This window comes from Fonsecaea nubica (genome assembly GCF_001646965.1).
Source record: "Fonsecaea nubica strain CBS 269.64 chromosome Unknown Scaff32, whole genome shotgun sequence".
Classification (NCBI taxonomy): Eukaryota; Fungi; Ascomycota; class Eurotiomycetes; order Chaetothyriales; family Herpotrichiellaceae; genus Fonsecaea; species Fonsecaea nubica.
Genome location: NW_019173705.1, coordinates 57,738 through 74,727, shown reverse-complemented (window position 1 = coordinate 74,727; position 16,990 = coordinate 57,738). Strand labels below are relative to the sequence as shown.

The window sequence follows — 16,990 nt, the reverse complement described above, 5'->3', positions numbered from 1 at the left end:
ACTGTCCAATGCATGCCCGTCAACCTTCCCCAGAGCGGACAGCTGAATGTACTCACATAACAAATCTGGCCCTGCTTGCCCAGCAAGGTCCAAAGAAGGTCCGAAACGAGGAACCACATTACATTTGGATGCATGTTGCAGGGTTTTGTGTTGACGTTGATAGCGACCAGCCCGTGCAGCACTCTCTTGTGCATATACTTGTCGTGAATTTCAGCTCCTCTCGATCTAGCCACAGCCTGAAGGTGTTGCATGAGAAGCGGCGGGCCTTTGACTGCTGTATGCTGCTTGCCATCGTCACTTCATTACCTCCGATGTGCAAAAAGCCTGTTTTTCCGTCACAGATTGTGGTCTCGCAGGACGCATCTCGATAGTTTGACTAGTATGGTCGAGCCGGTGAACGATCAACTCTGGAAATGCCATGATGCAAGTTTTGCTGTCGTAGTAAAGAGAAATACGAGTTCCCCGGCCCTCCACGGACAGAGAACAGGGCCCTTCAAAGCCCAAATGCAAGAATCTCCGTCGCCTTGCAGAGTTCAGGACCCTAGAAGAAATATTTCGTGGTTGTGATTGGCTGAGAGAGGACGATCAACAGCCACGGAAGGTTGCGGTGGCGAGCTGACTAGAGGGCCTCGAACAACAACAGAGAGCAATGGACTTTTATGAAGGGAAAGCGAAAGGATGAAGAGTCGATGCCTTTCCGCCGATCTTTCAGGCTTCTCCAATACGGAGTCTGTGGCGGCGAGCTGAATAATGAGTCCAGAACCTCAAAGGAGAAAAGCGAGGCTGTTTACGTATGGAAGGAGGGGTTGAGGTGTGCTTTGAGGAACCTACATATCAAGCTTATCCCAATCCGAGCTCTCAGCCAGCCACTAAATCCTCCGGGGGTTGACATACCATTTATCTTTGGACCTGTCCTCCGTACCGAGTAGGGAAGTTCCATCTCCACCCCCGTCCACTATCATAGTCAGGCTTCTTTTCCCCTCTCTGGATTAGCTCACTTGATATACAGGAACTTCGACCTCAACAATAAATGTCTGTAACAGCTGGATGTGTCTCTCGGGGGGCAGCGGCCGCAGTCTTTCCATTGACTTTGTCCACAAACCAGACGATCACAGCCAGGATCAGCAGGGATCTTCTTTCTCAAGCCTTGTGTAACCCCAGTCTGTTGGGACCACGCGACTATATCCATCTTCTGGAGGATGGTGCCATGTGATTGGCTCGACGGTGGGCACGTTGTCTCGGGGTAGAACAAGGGAGATTGAAGAGATCGAGGGTAGGGGTAGGATCCAGGTTTACAGATGAATCGTGGTAGCATCAGCTTCGTAGCAACGACCAAGGCAGGCCATATCTCCCAGGGCTGATCGACTAATTGATGATGGATCAGTTGATGAAGCGGCAACAAGGTTCGTCAGCGCAGGCACTAAACATCAATCTCTTCCTCAGATCCAATCATTCGCTTCATACTCACTTCTATGGATTTGGACTCTCAACCGGTCAATGTGTATGTTCTCTTCTATCTCAGGGTGAAGGAGACAAGACTTGGATCACACTGACTTTACACAGTTTACTACAGTTACCTATCGTCCTCTTTTTATTCGTTTGATGCATTCCCTTCGCCATCGATTCCTGTCTTGGCTCGGTCGTCCTATTCCCTCCGACCTTATCCCACATCAAACTAGTCTGTCTAATGACCTAGGAGGGTACATTCTCCTCGAATATATTGACGAAACAAGGGGAAAGATACTGTCAATTACCTGGGAGTCAGGTCGGATGAATGAAACACTCAGAAACAACTTATTCCGCAGCCTCTCACAGATCATACTAGCAATGACGCGAGTTCATTTCCCTCGGATCGGATCATTACTCATTGATGATCGGGGTTTTATCCGCCTAGAGAACCGACCACTCGCTCTTCCCATACCCGATCTAGAGAATGACGAAGTCCCTCTTGATATCACGAGGAGCCAGACATACTACACTGTCGACGCTTATGTCGACGCTCTACTGTCTTGCCATGACAGCCGTCTACAATATCCGCTTAACGCGGTTAATGGCCATGGGGACTGTGTCAGTCAGATGTGCGCCATGGTGCTTATGCGCGCTTTACGTCACAAGTTCTTTCAGGCGAAGCTCAACCACGGCCCTTTTACTCCTGTTCATACTGATCTACATGCCTCCAACATCCTTGTGGACGATCATTGGAATGTCACTTGTTTCATTGATTTGGAATGGACTGCAGTTCTTCCACTTGAATTCATACAACCTCCCCACTGGTTGACTGCCAAGGCCGTGGACGAAATTGACGTTGACGAGTACAACAAAGTTCGGGAAGATTTCATGGAAATCTTTGAAGGGGAAGAACGACGGGTTGGTCGTCAAAACGATAACGTTCGTTGCTCGGCTATTATGAATGCGACGTGGAAACTGGGCACCTTCTGGTATGTGCTTGCCTTGCAAAGCCCGACCGGTCTCCACTCACTCCTGTACGACCGGATCCAATCACGCTTTCATGAAATGGATGAGAGCAAAACTGAGTTTTATATATCGATTTACCCCTTCTGGACAGAAAACGCGAATGATTTCATCAGAAAGAAGGTTCGAGACAAAGCTGTTTACGACAAGAAACTATGGGAAGTTTTCAATCCAGACCAAAATTGCTCCCTTGAGCAGGCCGCATGATTGAAGCAGAATTTCGCGGACACCGCACATGTCAAATGCTTCACTTTGTCCCTGCTTGCCCTTGATCCTCGGTGCTAGCTTCACTCGACTTTGTTTCGTCCTCCGGAACTAGTTTCTGGATAGCTTTATCCAGTTCCATTTTGGCTTTCTGTGTTCTTTAGTCTATCGATGCTTTCGCGGAAGACGAAAGTTGGGCGAGCGATTTTGCATCTGTTTCTATTGCAATGCCAGCTGTTTCGACGACAGGATTGAGATAATTGTCTGAATTCACCGAGGCGGTAGAATTTCTGTCCGTCATTGGAACCGGTGAGCTTGATTCGGGTGAGCCTTAGAAGAATACTCGGATCTCAGAGAGTTTTCTTACCTTGCACACTTGAGGGTCTTGACTTGATTTAGCTTTGAAGCGTTGAGATTGCCTTGGAGGAAACCAGGCTGAGAACATGCTACGAAAAGAAAGAGACGAGCGTTGGGGCTGGACCCCTTCATAAAGTTGTCATTACATGTCCCGACCAGTGAGCCTGTCTGCACTCGAGTTCTCATGAACCCTGCGATCTGTTGCGAGGACCTGTCTTCTGATGTGTTGGGCGTCGAGTGACGGCGGCTTCCCTTCCCATCCAGGTGTTCAAACCGGACAAAGGATCCTGACCGTGCATTTAGGCACCCATTGTGTAACCATCTGGGTCATCATGCAGACGAACCCAAAAGTACTGAAGTGCTTGTCACACTCTTTGTACCTCGTATATACTGGGCGTTGTATCGAGATGTTCCCCACCGAAAGCTGTGGGATTGGACGGGGAGGTTAGCTTTAACTAGACCATTTGAAGTAAGCGCGCAAACATTCAAAGCGGCACGAAGTTGCACGTGAACTCAGAACAAGAAACCGAGTCGTGTTAGTAGTAGTACATATCATGTGGCCCTCTCTCTCTCCATGCAATCGTTTCGCATTTGAAAAATACCTTGTCAGTGCACTTATTCCTTCTGTCCAGGTTTTCAAAGAGAGTCCGTTCCTCTCCTTGGTGCCTAGAAATGACCGCGCCTGGTTTGCCACTTCTGGAACCTTGTTGCATGTGGTCCATGAATGGTCTCGCCTTCTAATGACTGGCAGCGACTCTGGATTTGCGCCGTGATCTTTGTCTTAATGCGTGCGCGACATGCCTGACTACTTCTTTCATGTCGCTGTTGAATTATTTACAGACCCCACCTTCAAAGCGAAGCAAACTGACCAACACCAGCCTCCGACCCTGTCGTCCTTTTTCAGAGCCTTAAAGCCCTTCACGAACTCTGGAGGAAGACGCGACTCCCGAGATCCTCTTTTTGACCGCAAGAAAGAACACCTCCTCTCAAGCCGTACTCGCCCACAACAACCAGCGCAGTCGGAACAGACTCCTCGTGACATCTGCCACTCCGATCCCAAGGATCACCGTCTAGACACAATCATCCTTGAAAGTACAGATATGTCGGAATTTTCTGGCGGGAATGAGGAGGGTTCGGTCGCCAGCGAAAACATAATAGGAAAGGGGATTGGTAGCGTGATGTCGGGCCATCACATGAAAGGACGATACGAACCCTTGGAAAGCCATGATAGCGCAGATGGATGGGGTATTGTTCACCTCTACAGAGATGCGGAAGAGACAGCAGGGCTATACAAGGACTCGGTTTACCGGTCAAGCGACCTCTGGAGCGACGGCCTGCGCAACCCGCCGTCAGGGAAACCACACCCTCCGCCAAAAGACGAGGAATGCACAACTCTGTGCATCCTTGCGGTTCCATCATACATGACGCCTTCGGACTTCCTCTCGTGGGTTGGTGAGGATACGAGAAGGGAAGTCAGCCATTTCAGAATGGTGCGCACCTCAAGAGCGAACCGCTACATGGTCCTCATGAAGTTTAGACACGGCAAGAAGGCAAGAGAGTGGCAGCACGAATGGAACGGTAAGGTTTTCAATAGCATGGAGGTGAGTGGCCTGTGCCAGCTGCTTGAAAGAGATATTGACTAGCCTGCAGCCAGAGACGTGTCACGTCGTGTTTCTTAAGTCGGTGGAATTGATTCAAACTTCATCATCCGCGGACCAGAGCATGGGGCCCAGCTCACCTACGACAAGCTATCCTCGCATGTCCAATGATCCTTTCATCCCAGCCTCTGCGACAACAAAGCCACTTGCACCACGAACCCCGTCGCTTGTGGAACTGCCTACTTGTCCGGTCTGCCTTGAACGCATGGATGAAACCACTGGGCTTTTGACCATTCCTTGCCAACACGTTTTCCATTGCACGTGCTTAGAGAAATGGTCTGGCGGTGGCTGTCCTGTGTGTCGGTACACCCATGACGACTTCTCATCACGACTAGCCTCATCCAAATTCAAGAGCAAAACATCTACAGGCGAGTACGAACCATATGATGGCCCGCTAGAGTGTGAGGTCTGCCATGTGGATACAAGCCTTTGGCAATGTCTCATATGTGGGAAGATTGGGTGTGGCAGGTACGAAGGCAAACACGCATACGCACATTTTGAAGAGAGTGGACACACATTCAGTATGGACCTCGAGAGCAAGCGGGTCTGGGACTATGCGGGCGACGGCTATGTTCATCGGATCATCCAAGACGCGGCGAAACCAGGTGAGAAGTTGGTTGAGCTTCCAGGCAGACGACGTGAGCCGACTGCTCTTCAGGGAGAGGAGGATCTCGAGGTTGCAAAAATGGACAATATTGCACTGGAGTACACACACTTGCTCACAAGCCAGCTGGAAAGTCAGAGGGTTTATTTTGAGGAAGTCGTCCAGAGAGCTGTGGACAAAGCCTCGGAAGCAACCAAGAAAGCAGACAGAGCGATAGAGGAGAGTCGCCTCGCTACTGAGAGACTGTCTACGCTAGAAAGCGAACATGACTTTGTCGCCAAAGGTCTTGTCCCAGAGCTGGAAAAGGAAAAAGCACGACTCGAAAAACGAAGTGCCAAGTTTGAAGAAATGGCCAGAACCATCAACCAAAAATACCAAGAAGAGAAAGCGTTGACAAAGTCACTGATGCAGAGGATTGAGCACTACGAGACTTCACAGGAGACCCAAGTGGAAAAGCTGAAGCAGACGATACAGAAACTTGAGGAAGAAAATGCCACAAAAGACTTGCTAATGGAGGGGCTGAGGGACGAACACCGCGATGCGATGATGCAGATCTCCGCCCAGAGAAAGTTGCAGGAAATGGTGGAGAAAGGGGAGCTGGAGCAAGAGGATCTGGAGGGCGCTGTCATCGAGGCCGGGCCCGCTCCAGCTCCGAAGAGAATCTTGCGCGGAGGGAAAGGAAGGAGAGTCTTGAACAGTCCAAGCCAGCGCCTTAACGTTTCCAAAGACCTACCTCAACAGCAGGCGGCAACCACCTCCAAACAACAAGTATCCTCTGCCTCCAGAGATACCCCTGAGGAAGCTCCTTCTATCTACAACGACATTTTCGGCGAAAGTTCTCGAAGCCAAGACTGGGACGAAGAGAAGGCGAAGAAGATCCTCGACGAGTGTAGGGCAAAACTGCTCGGGGAGGGTCTACTCGTCCCATCCGCGCCGACTTCGACCTCCGCGCACGTCGAGACCGAAGGCAGTAGTGACGCCGAGCCTGACGGCGAGGGGGGCGGTGATGAAGCAAAGCCCAAAGGGACTGCCACGAGGAAGAAGAAGGGAAAGAGAAAAGCCAAAAAGTGAGGGCAAGGATGAAGCCCGGACTAGGCTCTGCTGGTGGATAACGGTGATGTGTACTTCATCCAGCATACACTCTCAAAGGTCCCTCTTCCACAGGAATACCTCTGTCGACGAAGCATCCTAGGGACGTGATACATCTTGGCTATCTGGCTAGCGGTCTCTTGAGGAACCCCAAAAATTGTACAACACAAGTGGCGAGAGTTTCTAGATTTGATAATTGGATACCCTTTTGTGTATCACCCACCGATTCTCATCCCTCTTCTTGGGTAAATAAATGTACATGAGATTCCTCCTTCGTTGAGAGACATCCGAGATATCTCTTGCCTTCCTTCGCAGTGACATCTTTTGTTTTACAGCGGAACAGTGTTGGTTAGCAGGATGGTACAGTGTATGATTTGTTCTTCGTCGGCGTTTTGACGTCGTGTTGATATGTACCTCGTAGTGGTGTCTATGTTGTTGGTGGTCACAGGTCACAGGTCACAGATCACAAGATATGGATTGTGCGTTGTACGGGGGCGAGGATTGAATGGGAGTGTCATCCCGCTCAGGTTGCTGGTCGAATGGGATCGAGCTTGTGTGTGTGTGTGTGTGTGTGCGTGAGTCGTGTTGATACAGTCGGAGCCAGGATATGTCGTTGACTTGACTCTTCGGACGTAGCGGACAGGATTGGTCATGGACCACAGAGTAGAAGTCATTCGAATAGTTATTGGAGGGAGGTCCCGATAACCCCAGATCAAAGCCCCCCAAAAAGACGAGGGTTCGTTTCTTCCTTTATTTTCATTCCAGCTTCTGCACCCCGAAAAAATAATTCCCAAACTCCTCGCTGCCCTGGATAAACCGCCATCCCAGAGCGGGGACGTAGACGACCCCCTGTGTGACGAATTCTCCCCACCGTCCCGGTGCCCTTCCGGACTCGAGATATCCCTTCAGCTCCGGCGGGTTGATGTACTTGTTCCAGTCGTGTGTGCCGCGCGGCACCACGCCTATCAAGGGTGCTTCGGCGATGAGTTTCGTCGTGAGGTAGGCGATGGGCGAGCGCGAGATGGTCGATCCGATGAGCCACCCGCCCGGTTTCAGGTGGGGGATGGCGATTTCGAGAAAGGACGAGGGCGAGTCGATGTGTTCGAGAACCTCGAATAGGGTCAATACATCGTATTTTGCTTCGTCATTGGCTGGTGCGGGGAGGTCTTCGATCGCGCAGTTGAGATACTCGAGCTTCCCTGGAGCGGCGAGGCTAGGGTCGGACCGCTGATTCTCCTTTGCGATCTGTATGACATTAGCCGTTGGGTCGATGGCTGTTACGCGCGAAGTCGTGGGGAGGCGAGCGGCGGAAGAGGCAAAGATGCCTCCGCCACAGCCAACGTCCAGATATGAATATCTCTTCTCGCTCTCATTCTCGGTATCGTGCTCAAAGGTGTCCGAGGAAGACCTTTGCAAGCACGAGCGGATAAAGTCGTGACGGAGAGGGTTCATCAGATGGAGTAGGCGAGAAGGACCGTGAGGATCCCACCATGAGGAGGCGAGGCGGGAGAAGTGTGTGACTTCGGAGGCAGAGACGGAGGATACTGTGCTCGCATTTCCTGCGGTAGAGGAGTGAAAGCGGCGGCACCGTGGGTTTGTACTTTGTGCCCTTGCTCTTTCCCGCATTAGTCTCTGTGAGCATAACCTTGCCATCCGAGGTGTTTGTAGGGCGTCAATCGAGCATGTTACCGCGCCTTTTGTCGCATGTTGGAGGGGTCCAAGTGCAGTGGCAGCCATGGCCTTGCGCCAACGAGTGTTCAATTGGATGCGTATCTCGAGTCACGGTGTTGAGGAGTGGCACAGCGGATCCGGCCGCTAACGAAGCTCGACATTATCTCCAAGTATCAGCATTTTCTTGACTGGAGTGGGTGGTATTCCTTGTGCAGCGTGGGCAGCCTCGAAAATCATTCAAATGTCAATCAACGTCGAGCTGGGGAAATGGAGTGGAGCCTTGCATGTGACCGCCACCAATCAAAGAAAGTCACCACCGGAGCCTCAGCAGTCAGTACAACATTCCTCAGATCTCAATTCACCATGAACAACATCCACTGCCTAGTGGAGTGTCATGCTCACACGTCTGAAGCATGAGGTTCTTCTAGCTCTCTAGGAAATGTCAGAGACCCTACAGAAGCCTCATTGTCCTCCCCTCGCATTCACACGAAACCAGAAGGGCGTAATGCAAATGCTTGCACTCATAGAGTGACATCGGTCTCCAGGGCACAAAAGATCAGAGATAACAATGTCCGACAGATTTTTTGAGGGTACCAGGTGCGAGTCTCTCACGACCTCTACTGAACGGAGAGATCATACGACAGTGCGAAAGGCCGTCGAACCGCCGTTCGCGACCCACCACTTTCCTACGAGCGAACAAGTTGACTCTCGAAGGCAACGTCGCTAAATGGGCCATTGGTATACAGCGAACATAAAAGATTCAGGATGAGAAGGAATGTATCTGGGTTCGGGATCTATTATTTCGCGCATGAGCAGGACCCGAAGAGAACCTCGAGTTCAGCTCTACTCGTCACAGTATCGAACAAGGACACAAAGCGATCAAGGAACAAACTCTCGCCCAACAGGTAGTCGAAGTCAGCCGGAATATTGGAAACCCAAGGAAATAGTCGGATATACAAGTACTCGGTACAAGCACGGACTCTAGCTAGAGCATCCCGTTTAGCCAAGGTCTCGTCTGCATGTTCTCTCGGCAGAAGACAATTTAACCGGATACTTTCGGCATTTTGACTGATGCTGACTCCCCGCATGCTCAACCCCGGGAAACTCGGTAATGCGAATTGTGCAAATACAAAGATATTGCGGGCAGTGTACCCGGCAAAGTCTTTCACAACCGTCGTCTTCTTCACAGTAAGCAAAAGCTTTTCGGCAGCCACTTATGGCAGAAATAACCGCGCCGACGAGCCGCCAGATCAGGCGGAGAGCCAATCTGGTGTGTATACGATGCCACCAGAAGAAGGTGGGTTCGACGCTGCGCTTTGATCTCTTCCATACGGGCGCTATGAATGTTTGACACGCGAGTGACCGGTATCAGATCAAGTGTGACCTCAGCTCGCTCACGACCGACCGCGAATGCAGCAATTGTCGGGCGACCAACTCCAGTTGCTAGTAGGTTTCAATTGCTTGGTCGCTGTCGAGATCTCCTTACTTAGAACACTACAGTGCTCGACAATCCCGACGCCGGGGTGCTCACCACCGTTTGAGTGCCAGCTCTTCTGGCATTCCACCATCCGCTACTGAAGATACTGTTGCAGGCACCCCTTTAGATCGAGCCAGCTATACGCCGGCCGATCTGCCCGAGAATGTGTTCAAAGATGGTCAAGCGGGAGATATCAGAGTGGGCCAGTCCTTCGTGAGGAAGGCAGATGATGGTGTTAGCGAGCGATACGGCGCAGAATCCCTTGGCTCTAGACCAGCTGCAGTGCCTGAAGCTCATCAAAGTCATCGCGAGCGAAGCTATTTGGGACAGTCAGGGTTCATGTCCATGTTCGACCATCCATCTCGGGATGACTCTGATCAGAGTATCAGCCCGTTAATAACACCGCGTCATCCCATCCCTGAACTGTCTCTCGTTCTGCGACAGAGCTATGCTGAGACGTTTGTGGAGTATTGCTACCCCTGGTGTCCGGTCCTACACCGTGCAGACCTTCTTGACGATCGATCCCCCTTTGCACGATCCTTACTTCTGCAACAAGCCCTAGGGCTCTTAGGGACCACAATCAATCCTCCAAGACTTTCACATCAAGCTCGTCGTGTCCACTATGAGAGATTCAAGGTACTGTTCCATGGCAACACGGAACGCAATCCGTTGGTCAGGATCGTCGCGATCATCCTAACGTACTGGTGGAGCGCTGGCCCGCCCAGTGTTGTCAGTATGGATAGTCAATACTGGTGGACATCCATAGCAATCCGACTGGCTCAGGAAATTGGCCTCCATCGTGAGGCAACCCCGGGACAATCGATGCGACTGGGTGAAACAATAACCCTGAGACGATGTATCTGGTGGACACTATTTGTAAGTCCTTTCGGTTTCTGTTCCCGGCCTTACTGATCCCCTCGTAGTCAAGAGAACGCTTGACGTCGGTGTGTCAAGGACGCCCGTGCATCATCCACTCCGAGGATACCAATGTCAAACTCCCAAGTCTAGATGAGTTCCCTAGCGATCGGCGAGATCAGGCCGAAATCTTTGTATCCTGGGTTCAGGTCTGCGAGATCATCGGTGACCTGTCCAAGCACTTGCGTAATCGCAGCGACGCAAATGGATCTACCTTTGAGCTTGCTCAGAGGCTTATCAAATGGGCGAATGCATTACCGCCACGCTTGAGGCTGCCATTCAGCACTGCGACGACCTCCCATTTCGACCGCAACGTCCACCAGCTCCATCTGCCTTATCTGTCTGCCATCACTCTCCTCTACATGAGTGCTTCGACGCAACCACTCCCCAAAGCATATGGTGCGGCCGTTCTCTCCGCTTCCTGCGTCGCGCGTATCTTCGAAGACCTCTTGGCTCGCGGGTCGATTGCATTTCTCCCAGGCGTAGCTGGTTGGTACATCAGTATCGCCATCCTAGCCCTCCTACATGCACGTCGCATAGAGCCTCTCAAAGCAGCCGCGAACGCACAAATCGACATTCTATTCCTTGCTCTAAGGGAGATGTCTCAATTGTGGCACTCCTCTCGGATGTTTTTGTTGGGGTTTGAGAAGCTATTAACCGGCCTCAACCCGGACACAACGACACCTTCGTCCCAGATATTAGGCAGCCAGCCGGCCCAGGCGCTGGAATTAAACGAGTTGAACATTGCGGATGGCATCGACTATCACGATTTCTTCCCTGGCGCGACACCCGAGACGACGCAGCTCTTCTCTGTTCTCTTTAACCATCACCCGCCTTCCATTTTTGTGGAGGCAGAATGGACCAACGACCTCAGCTTGCAACTCCAAACCATGTTCGGTCATCCGTACGATGAGCTGGATTTCGGACTTGCTGTGAATGACATTTGAATTTCTATTCCAGATCCATGCCGGCATGAAGCCGCAAGAGGTCCCGACTCACTGCAAGTTGAAGAGAACACGTACATTGAACAAATGGGCGCGAAGTTGAAGCCGGGAATGGACGCCAACATAGAACGCCCTGCAACGCGCATTGAGTTTCCGGTCAGAGTCAGTGACCTTGAACATGACCCAGGAAGATTCTTGGGTTAAGTTATACGGGCGTCAAACGTCAGAGCTTGGACACATCGAACAGCGCGACGACATCTGATGATCTGCCAGCCAATACTTGCAGCCCTCGCACAGACTAAGGCTAAGATTCTCTGGGGAAGATCCGAGTGATGAACATTAGGGATAGCCTCAGTATGTAACTACTGCCACAAAAGTCGCTCTCGCCGGATTTTTATCCCATACTGATGATGAGAGAGCTCTTGAATCTTCATGGTAAATACGCTTCTGCTCCGATGGCAACAATCTGCTCCTCGCTCAGAGACCGGTGCCAATGTGAACACAGCACTTGTCGATCTTTGGGCAGATGGACGTCGTTCTGCAGTGTTTGATAAATTTCTCGGAACGCTTTGTGTTCACAGCCACCCCAGAAGACTACCCGGGCTCAGGTCCGACGGCCACGGTACCGACTTCACAGCGCCTGAGTTTGTCGACTGAAAGAGTTGGTTCTGTTCGGCGTACGCCCTGTGGTTCGTCGGCGGTGGCTTGATCTACCACTACCGGGGTGGCACAAGCTCAACCTCACAAGCGGAGGGATTTCAACGAGCCGTGGAAGTGATAAGGCCAAGGTCAAGGTCGGACGCTTAACAGAGTAACAAACTCCATCCATTATTAGGGCGAATACAGGTCTCACGTTAAAGCTGGCGAGGCCTGGCTAGGCAAAGCCTAGTCCAGAGATATACATGGCAAAGGATCCAGCACGAATCGCCGATACCAATTTCCCTCTACGGTCTTGTCCTGACCACGGTCAGTCGGTCGGTCGGTCGGCCACCGCCCTCTGGCTGCCCTTAGTACTATAAATATTAACACTAGGCAATGGGTAAACGTGGGCTGAAGCCTTATCCGGAACCACTCTTCCTGTCGGCGTCCAGCGCCGCATAGACGTCTGCCATGCCCTCTTCCTTCCTGCTGGTGAAGGCATGGGGACCAGGCCCCGGGTCGTTCAGCAACGACACCTCCCTCCAGCGGTCCGGGTGGGTGACCTCGAGCACGGTCCCCGGCGGGAAGCGGTCGCGGTCAAAGGCGACGGCCATCATGCCGCGGGCGATCTCGTCGGGGGTCGACAGCTTGTCCTTGTCCGGGTCCACGAACCGCAGGGCCTCCGGGTGGTCGTACATGAGCGGGGACATGGTCGGGCCCGGCGCGACAGCGACGACGCGGATGCCCTCGAGGTCCTGCAGCCGCGCCATGCCGCGCGTGAAGTTGCTGACGCCCTGCTTGGCCGCCCCGTACAGCGGCGTCAGCATGCTGGGTTTCTGCGCGCCCGTGCTCGACACGTGCACGATGGTTGCCCCCCGCTTCCGTTGCTGCACCCACTTGCGGATCGCGATGCGCGACATCTTGAGCGGGTGCTCCAGATTGATCCGAAGCAGCTGGTAGTGGTCGTCGTCGCGGTCGTTCCAGAAGTTGTTGAACGACGGCTCGTACACCCCGGCCCCGGGACACACCACGTCCGGCACACCGCCACCAAATTCGCTGGCATAGCCCTCAAACGTCTGCTCCAGCTGCTTCCAGTCCGAGACGTCGGTCTTGAGGAACGCGACACGCGGCGAAGCAGAAGAAGACTGTCCGGTTTTGGTATTGGTAGAAGTGGTGCCGCCACTCTGGCCGATCGAGTCCAGCCACGCCACCGCCTCGCGATGGAGGCCGAGGTCGCAGATCAGGACGTTACATCCTGCGCGGTACAGGTGCTGGACGAAAGCCAGACAGATTCCTGTCGATACGTTAGAATGCCACACTTGATCGTAGTGGATGGATCGAGGGGGAATGTGTGTTTTAGTGTATTTGATACATACCTGATCCACCACCCGTAACAATCGCCCCTTTTCCTCCGAGATCAACCCGAACCTGGCTCTGACTCTGACTCTGGTCCTGGACTTGCGCCATCTCGTTTTCTGAGAGACAGACGGTTTTTTTTTTTTTTCTTCCCTCGTCTTGATATCTTTTGTCTCCGTTAACTCGGCTAAGTACTGGGTATGGACCACCCACTGAGGCACTTGCTCGATCACTCGTTCGCTCGCTGGCTCGGTCACCAACAGACTGACTGACCGGCTGAATGACTGACTGACTATAGTCGACTTACCCACACACAGACACACCCGAGTAAAGTCTCGAGTAACGGACAGAGTCTAGTCAGTCCACTCCGACTTATTCTGAGGGTTGTGTAGTCTCCACTCGGAGAGACCCGACACGTCAGATGTGTAACTGATTATCCTGTACACAGTACGTACAGGAGGTAGGTGGATGATGTACGACGCCTATATACTTTTTTGCGTGTTAAATGGTGTCTGTCGGTCGGCTATGAGGGACTGCCGCACGCTTCGGCTTGGGCTTGGACTTGTAGCTGCGAAATTCCCCCGCAACTCGGGTAAATCGAATGGCGTGTGGAGAAGCAGGCGAGCAAGCGGACACTCAAGCGGATAGACAACGTCGATAGACAAGTGTCTTAATCGTGAACCTTTAGGTGTGTTTTAACCAGCCAGGTCGGCTACGAAAGGAAAAAAAGCCACATCATGTGTTGTATCCGTGTCTTTGCCGAAGCCGGCGCTTCTTGGATCGGCATTACATTGTGTCGCATTGCAATTGTATAGCGTTGCGCGATAACGAGGTACTCGATGATCAGAGTAAAGATAGATAGGCTCGAGTGGGCAACCTCGATTGAAGTACTCAAATCCTGGTCAGCAACGACTGACCGAGTGACTGATTGACTGACCCTGACCCTGACCCTAACTCTAAGGAGACTTGGGGAGAACGACGCAAAAGGTACATTTTTGAGACCATGACTCCTATCGAGGCAGGTCGGGTCGATTCATAGAATAATCTGTGCTAGCACAAGATATCCCCCCCTCCGAGGATTGCTCGCTGGGCCCAAGAAGACGAAAATGTCGAGAGTTGGAAACAAATCGGATAAGCCTGGACAGTAGGCTCGATGGACGATAAACCACCAGCACTTCCGGACGATTAATCTGACGGTCCACTGCATCCGACAACGCTCAGACCAGCCTACAGCGTATACCTAAACGACGGGCTCTTGTCGCCGAGGTCTGCAAGCTGCTCGTCCGTCAAACCCTCCGCGGCTCCACTGCGCTCTCTCTTCTTGTTGATGACTCCGTACGAGATCCGCAAAGCAATGATGGCCACCAGGCCAAAGACGACAAACATGATCTCCAGACCGTGCCCAAGCAGATACTTGGGCGCGTCGACGCTGCGATAAAAGTTGCTCGCCATGGCCCCTCCGAGATTGCCGAGGCCGATCTGTAGAGCCATCCCGACGCTTCGTTTGTAGCTCCCCGCGAGGTTGTTGGCGATCCAGGTGACGTTGCCCGGAAAAGCGGGGTAGATTCCACAGGTCGCAATGAACACGCCGGCATACACCACGCCAGGGATATCTCCAGCAGCGGAACCTGCGATGGCGATGACGAAGCCAACCAGAATGGCGCACACGGGGAAGAAGATGTAGGGCCAGCGTGAGGCTCCTCTCTTGGTGGCTCTATCCGAAGCCCATCCGACGATGACGGCCAGAATTGCAGCTGTGATATAGATCGGAACCGTCAAAAGCTGTGCTGTCGCCGACGTGTAGCCAAGCTCCTTGATGATTGTCGGCAGGAAGAAAGAGATGCCATACAAGGGTACGACGATAGACCAATACATGAAAAGAGACAGGTATATTTGCCAATCCGTGAGAGCTGTGCCAAGGTTAGCTGTATTCTGAATAGTCAATCGGGAAACGAGACCACGAGGCTGAGCTCACGAGGCTGAACCAACAAGGTTCAGCGCTAACCTCATTGGTAGTAGAAAGAAAAGGGTATCCACTTGCCTCTGATGACGTATTTCCATTCAAAATGCTCGCTCTCAGCGACCATTCTTCCGCTCTTCTTGCTCCCTTGGTACTTGAGTCGATGCACAACCCATGCCCTCTCCTCGGTCGTCAGGAAGCTTGCGGTGTCGGGGAAGTCGTGCAAGAGAAAGAAAGCTGCGACCGCAACGACAACAGTTGCGATGCCCTCGAGAATGAAGATCCAGCGCCAGCCTGCTTCGCCAGCGACGCCGTCCATTTTGGCGATGGCGAACGCAAGTAAGCCTGAAAAGGCGCCGGCCACGCTGGCGGCGCTGAAGAAGAGGCTCTGGCGGAAAGCCAGTTCTTCGGTGCAATACCCTGGAAGGCGCTGTCAGCATTGCATGTCCTGAATAAAGATGGCCAAAGGCTGACCACAGAAGAGGTTACTCACACATTGTCAGATAGTATGCAACACCAGGATAGAGGCCAGCTTCGGCGACACCGAGGAATATACGAGCAATGAGAAGGCCGTGGTAGCTTTGAACAAGACCCATCAAGGTCATGACCGTGCCTAGCTTTGTCAGCTTGATGATCTGTCTGTTAACGCTGCAAAAGACGTACCCCACGCTACCATGATGGATGGCAACCAAACGGAAGGCCTGAGGCGCTTCAAAAGCAAGTTTGAGGGGATCTCAAATGCACAGTATGTGAAGAACTAGTGACGATCGGCATTAGTCTGTGGCTGTACTGGCACGGGATCAAAACTCACAAAGACCGTCGCGCAAAGGCTGTATTCTGGGCCGGAAAGACTCAGGTCAGCCTCCATGCCTTCGATCTTCGCGTTGCCAATGTTGCCTCGGTCGAGAAAAGACAGCAGGTATAGGATCGCCAGCATGGGTATCAGGCGCAAATCCATTTTCCGTAGGACCTTCTTGGGGTCGACGTGTGAGGTGTCCACCCCCTCGCCAGTCCAATTTGGGTCATGGTGCTTTGATTTCTATATCGGCAAGGAGGTGTTAGCTAACAACGAGCAGGTGGAAGCTCAAGGTCTTCGATTACATACAGCATGCTCATACACCACGTCCTTCTCGTGGATCGATGGCTTCTCCACATGCTCTTCGGACCATTTCTGGGGCGTCGCGGAATCAGTCTCAGCCATGATGAACTGTAGTGCTGGCTTATGAAATTTGTTGTAGCCTCAGTGACTGTGTGACAGGACAGACCGAGGATGGAGGTGTTGATCTCGAGGAAACGGCTCCAAATTTATAGATACGTCAACACTGTCCAAGATCAAACCGTTGCGTGTGAGCCTCTGACATGTGCCCAGGCCCCCGGAAGCGAAGGACCCTGCCAATCGCCAACTCCACGTTTCTCCGCGTGCTTGTAGGAGATATACCCCTCTGGGGGTAACCCTAGCGGGAGCGAATACCTTGGCGGAAGACTCTCACTGGCGGGGAATGGAGCCCAAAAGACCGGACCCGAAGGCCTTCGCTAAAGAAGGGATTGTCATTGGCTGGATAGCTCAAATCTGACGCCCCAACGTGGTGTTATTGCCTTCAGCCAACGGATAAGCTCCCGCACAAGGTTGTTTTCGGATCCGGA

At 52.4% G+C, this 16,990-nt stretch overlaps 8 protein-coding genes across 8 annotated transcripts; 4 read left to right on the top strand and 4 right to left on the bottom strand.

Moving 5' to 3' along the window:
* Positions 1 to 1,827: 1,827 nt before the first annotated feature.
* AYO20_05461 (hypothetical protein) lies at positions 1,828 to 2,679 on the top strand (the record flags this gene model as incomplete). Its single annotated transcript, XM_022643755.1, has 1 exon — positions 1,828 to 2,679. The coding sequence occupies one exon, from the start codon at positions 1,828 to 1,830 to the stop codon at positions 2,677 to 2,679; it is 852 nt and encodes a 283-aa protein (XP_022500219.1).
* Positions 2,680 to 3,830: 1,151 nt separating this feature from the next.
* Positions 3,831 to 4,676, top strand: AYO20_05460 (hypothetical protein; the record flags this gene model as incomplete). Its single annotated transcript, XM_022643754.1, has 1 exon — positions 3,831 to 4,676. The coding sequence occupies one exon, from the start codon at positions 3,831 to 3,833 to the stop codon at positions 4,674 to 4,676; it is 846 nt and encodes a 281-aa protein (XP_022500218.1).
* Positions 4,677 to 5,214: 538 nt separating this feature from the next.
* AYO20_05459 (hypothetical protein) lies at positions 5,215 to 6,366 on the top strand (the record flags this gene model as incomplete). The annotated part of the gene is made up of 1 exon (XM_022643753.1): positions 5,215 to 6,366. One exon carries the CDS (start codon positions 5,215 to 5,217, stop codon positions 6,364 to 6,366), a length of 1,152 nt encoding a protein of 383 aa, XP_022500217.1.
* A 774-nt stretch (positions 6,367 to 7,140) lies between these two features.
* On the bottom strand, positions 7,141 to 7,836 carry AYO20_05458 (3-demethylubiquinone-9 3-O-methyltransferase; the record flags this gene model as incomplete). The annotated part of the gene is made up of 1 exon (XM_022643752.1): positions 7,141 to 7,836. The coding sequence occupies one exon, from the start codon at positions 7,834 to 7,836 to the stop codon at positions 7,141 to 7,143; it is 696 nt and encodes a 231-aa protein (XP_022500216.1).
* Positions 7,837 to 9,141: 1,305 nt separating this feature from the next.
* Positions 9,142 to 11,394, top strand: AYO20_05457 (hypothetical protein; the record flags this gene model as incomplete). Its single annotated transcript, XM_022643751.1, has 3 exons — positions 9,142 to 9,352; positions 9,648 to 10,408; positions 10,456 to 11,394. 3 exons carry the CDS (start codon positions 9,142 to 9,144, stop codon positions 11,392 to 11,394), a joined length of 1,911 nt encoding a protein of 636 aa, XP_022500215.1.
* A 1,055-nt stretch (positions 11,395 to 12,449) lies between these two features.
* Positions 12,450 to 13,497, bottom strand: AYO20_05456 (hypothetical protein; the record flags this gene model as incomplete). Its single annotated transcript, XM_022643750.1, has 2 exons — positions 12,450 to 13,324; positions 13,407 to 13,497. The coding sequence occupies 2 exons, from the start codon at positions 13,495 to 13,497 to the stop codon at positions 12,450 to 12,452; spliced, it is 966 nt and encodes a 321-aa protein (XP_022500214.1).
* Positions 13,498 to 14,613: 1,116 nt separating this feature from the next.
* On the bottom strand, positions 14,614 to 15,261 carry AYO20_05455 (hypothetical protein; the record flags this gene model as incomplete). The annotated part of the gene is made up of 1 exon (XM_022643749.1): positions 14,614 to 15,261. One exon carries the CDS (start codon positions 15,259 to 15,261, stop codon positions 14,614 to 14,616), a length of 648 nt encoding a protein of 215 aa, XP_022500213.1.
* Positions 15,262 to 15,392: 131 nt separating this feature from the next.
* AYO20_05454 (hypothetical protein) lies at positions 15,393 to 16,547 on the bottom strand (the record flags this gene model as incomplete). The annotated part of the gene is made up of 4 exons (XM_022643748.1): positions 15,393 to 15,766; positions 15,840 to 16,047; positions 16,158 to 16,385; positions 16,452 to 16,547. 4 exons carry the CDS (start codon positions 16,545 to 16,547, stop codon positions 15,393 to 15,395), a joined length of 906 nt encoding a protein of 301 aa, XP_022500212.1.
* Positions 16,548 to 16,990: the final 443 nt, after the last annotated feature.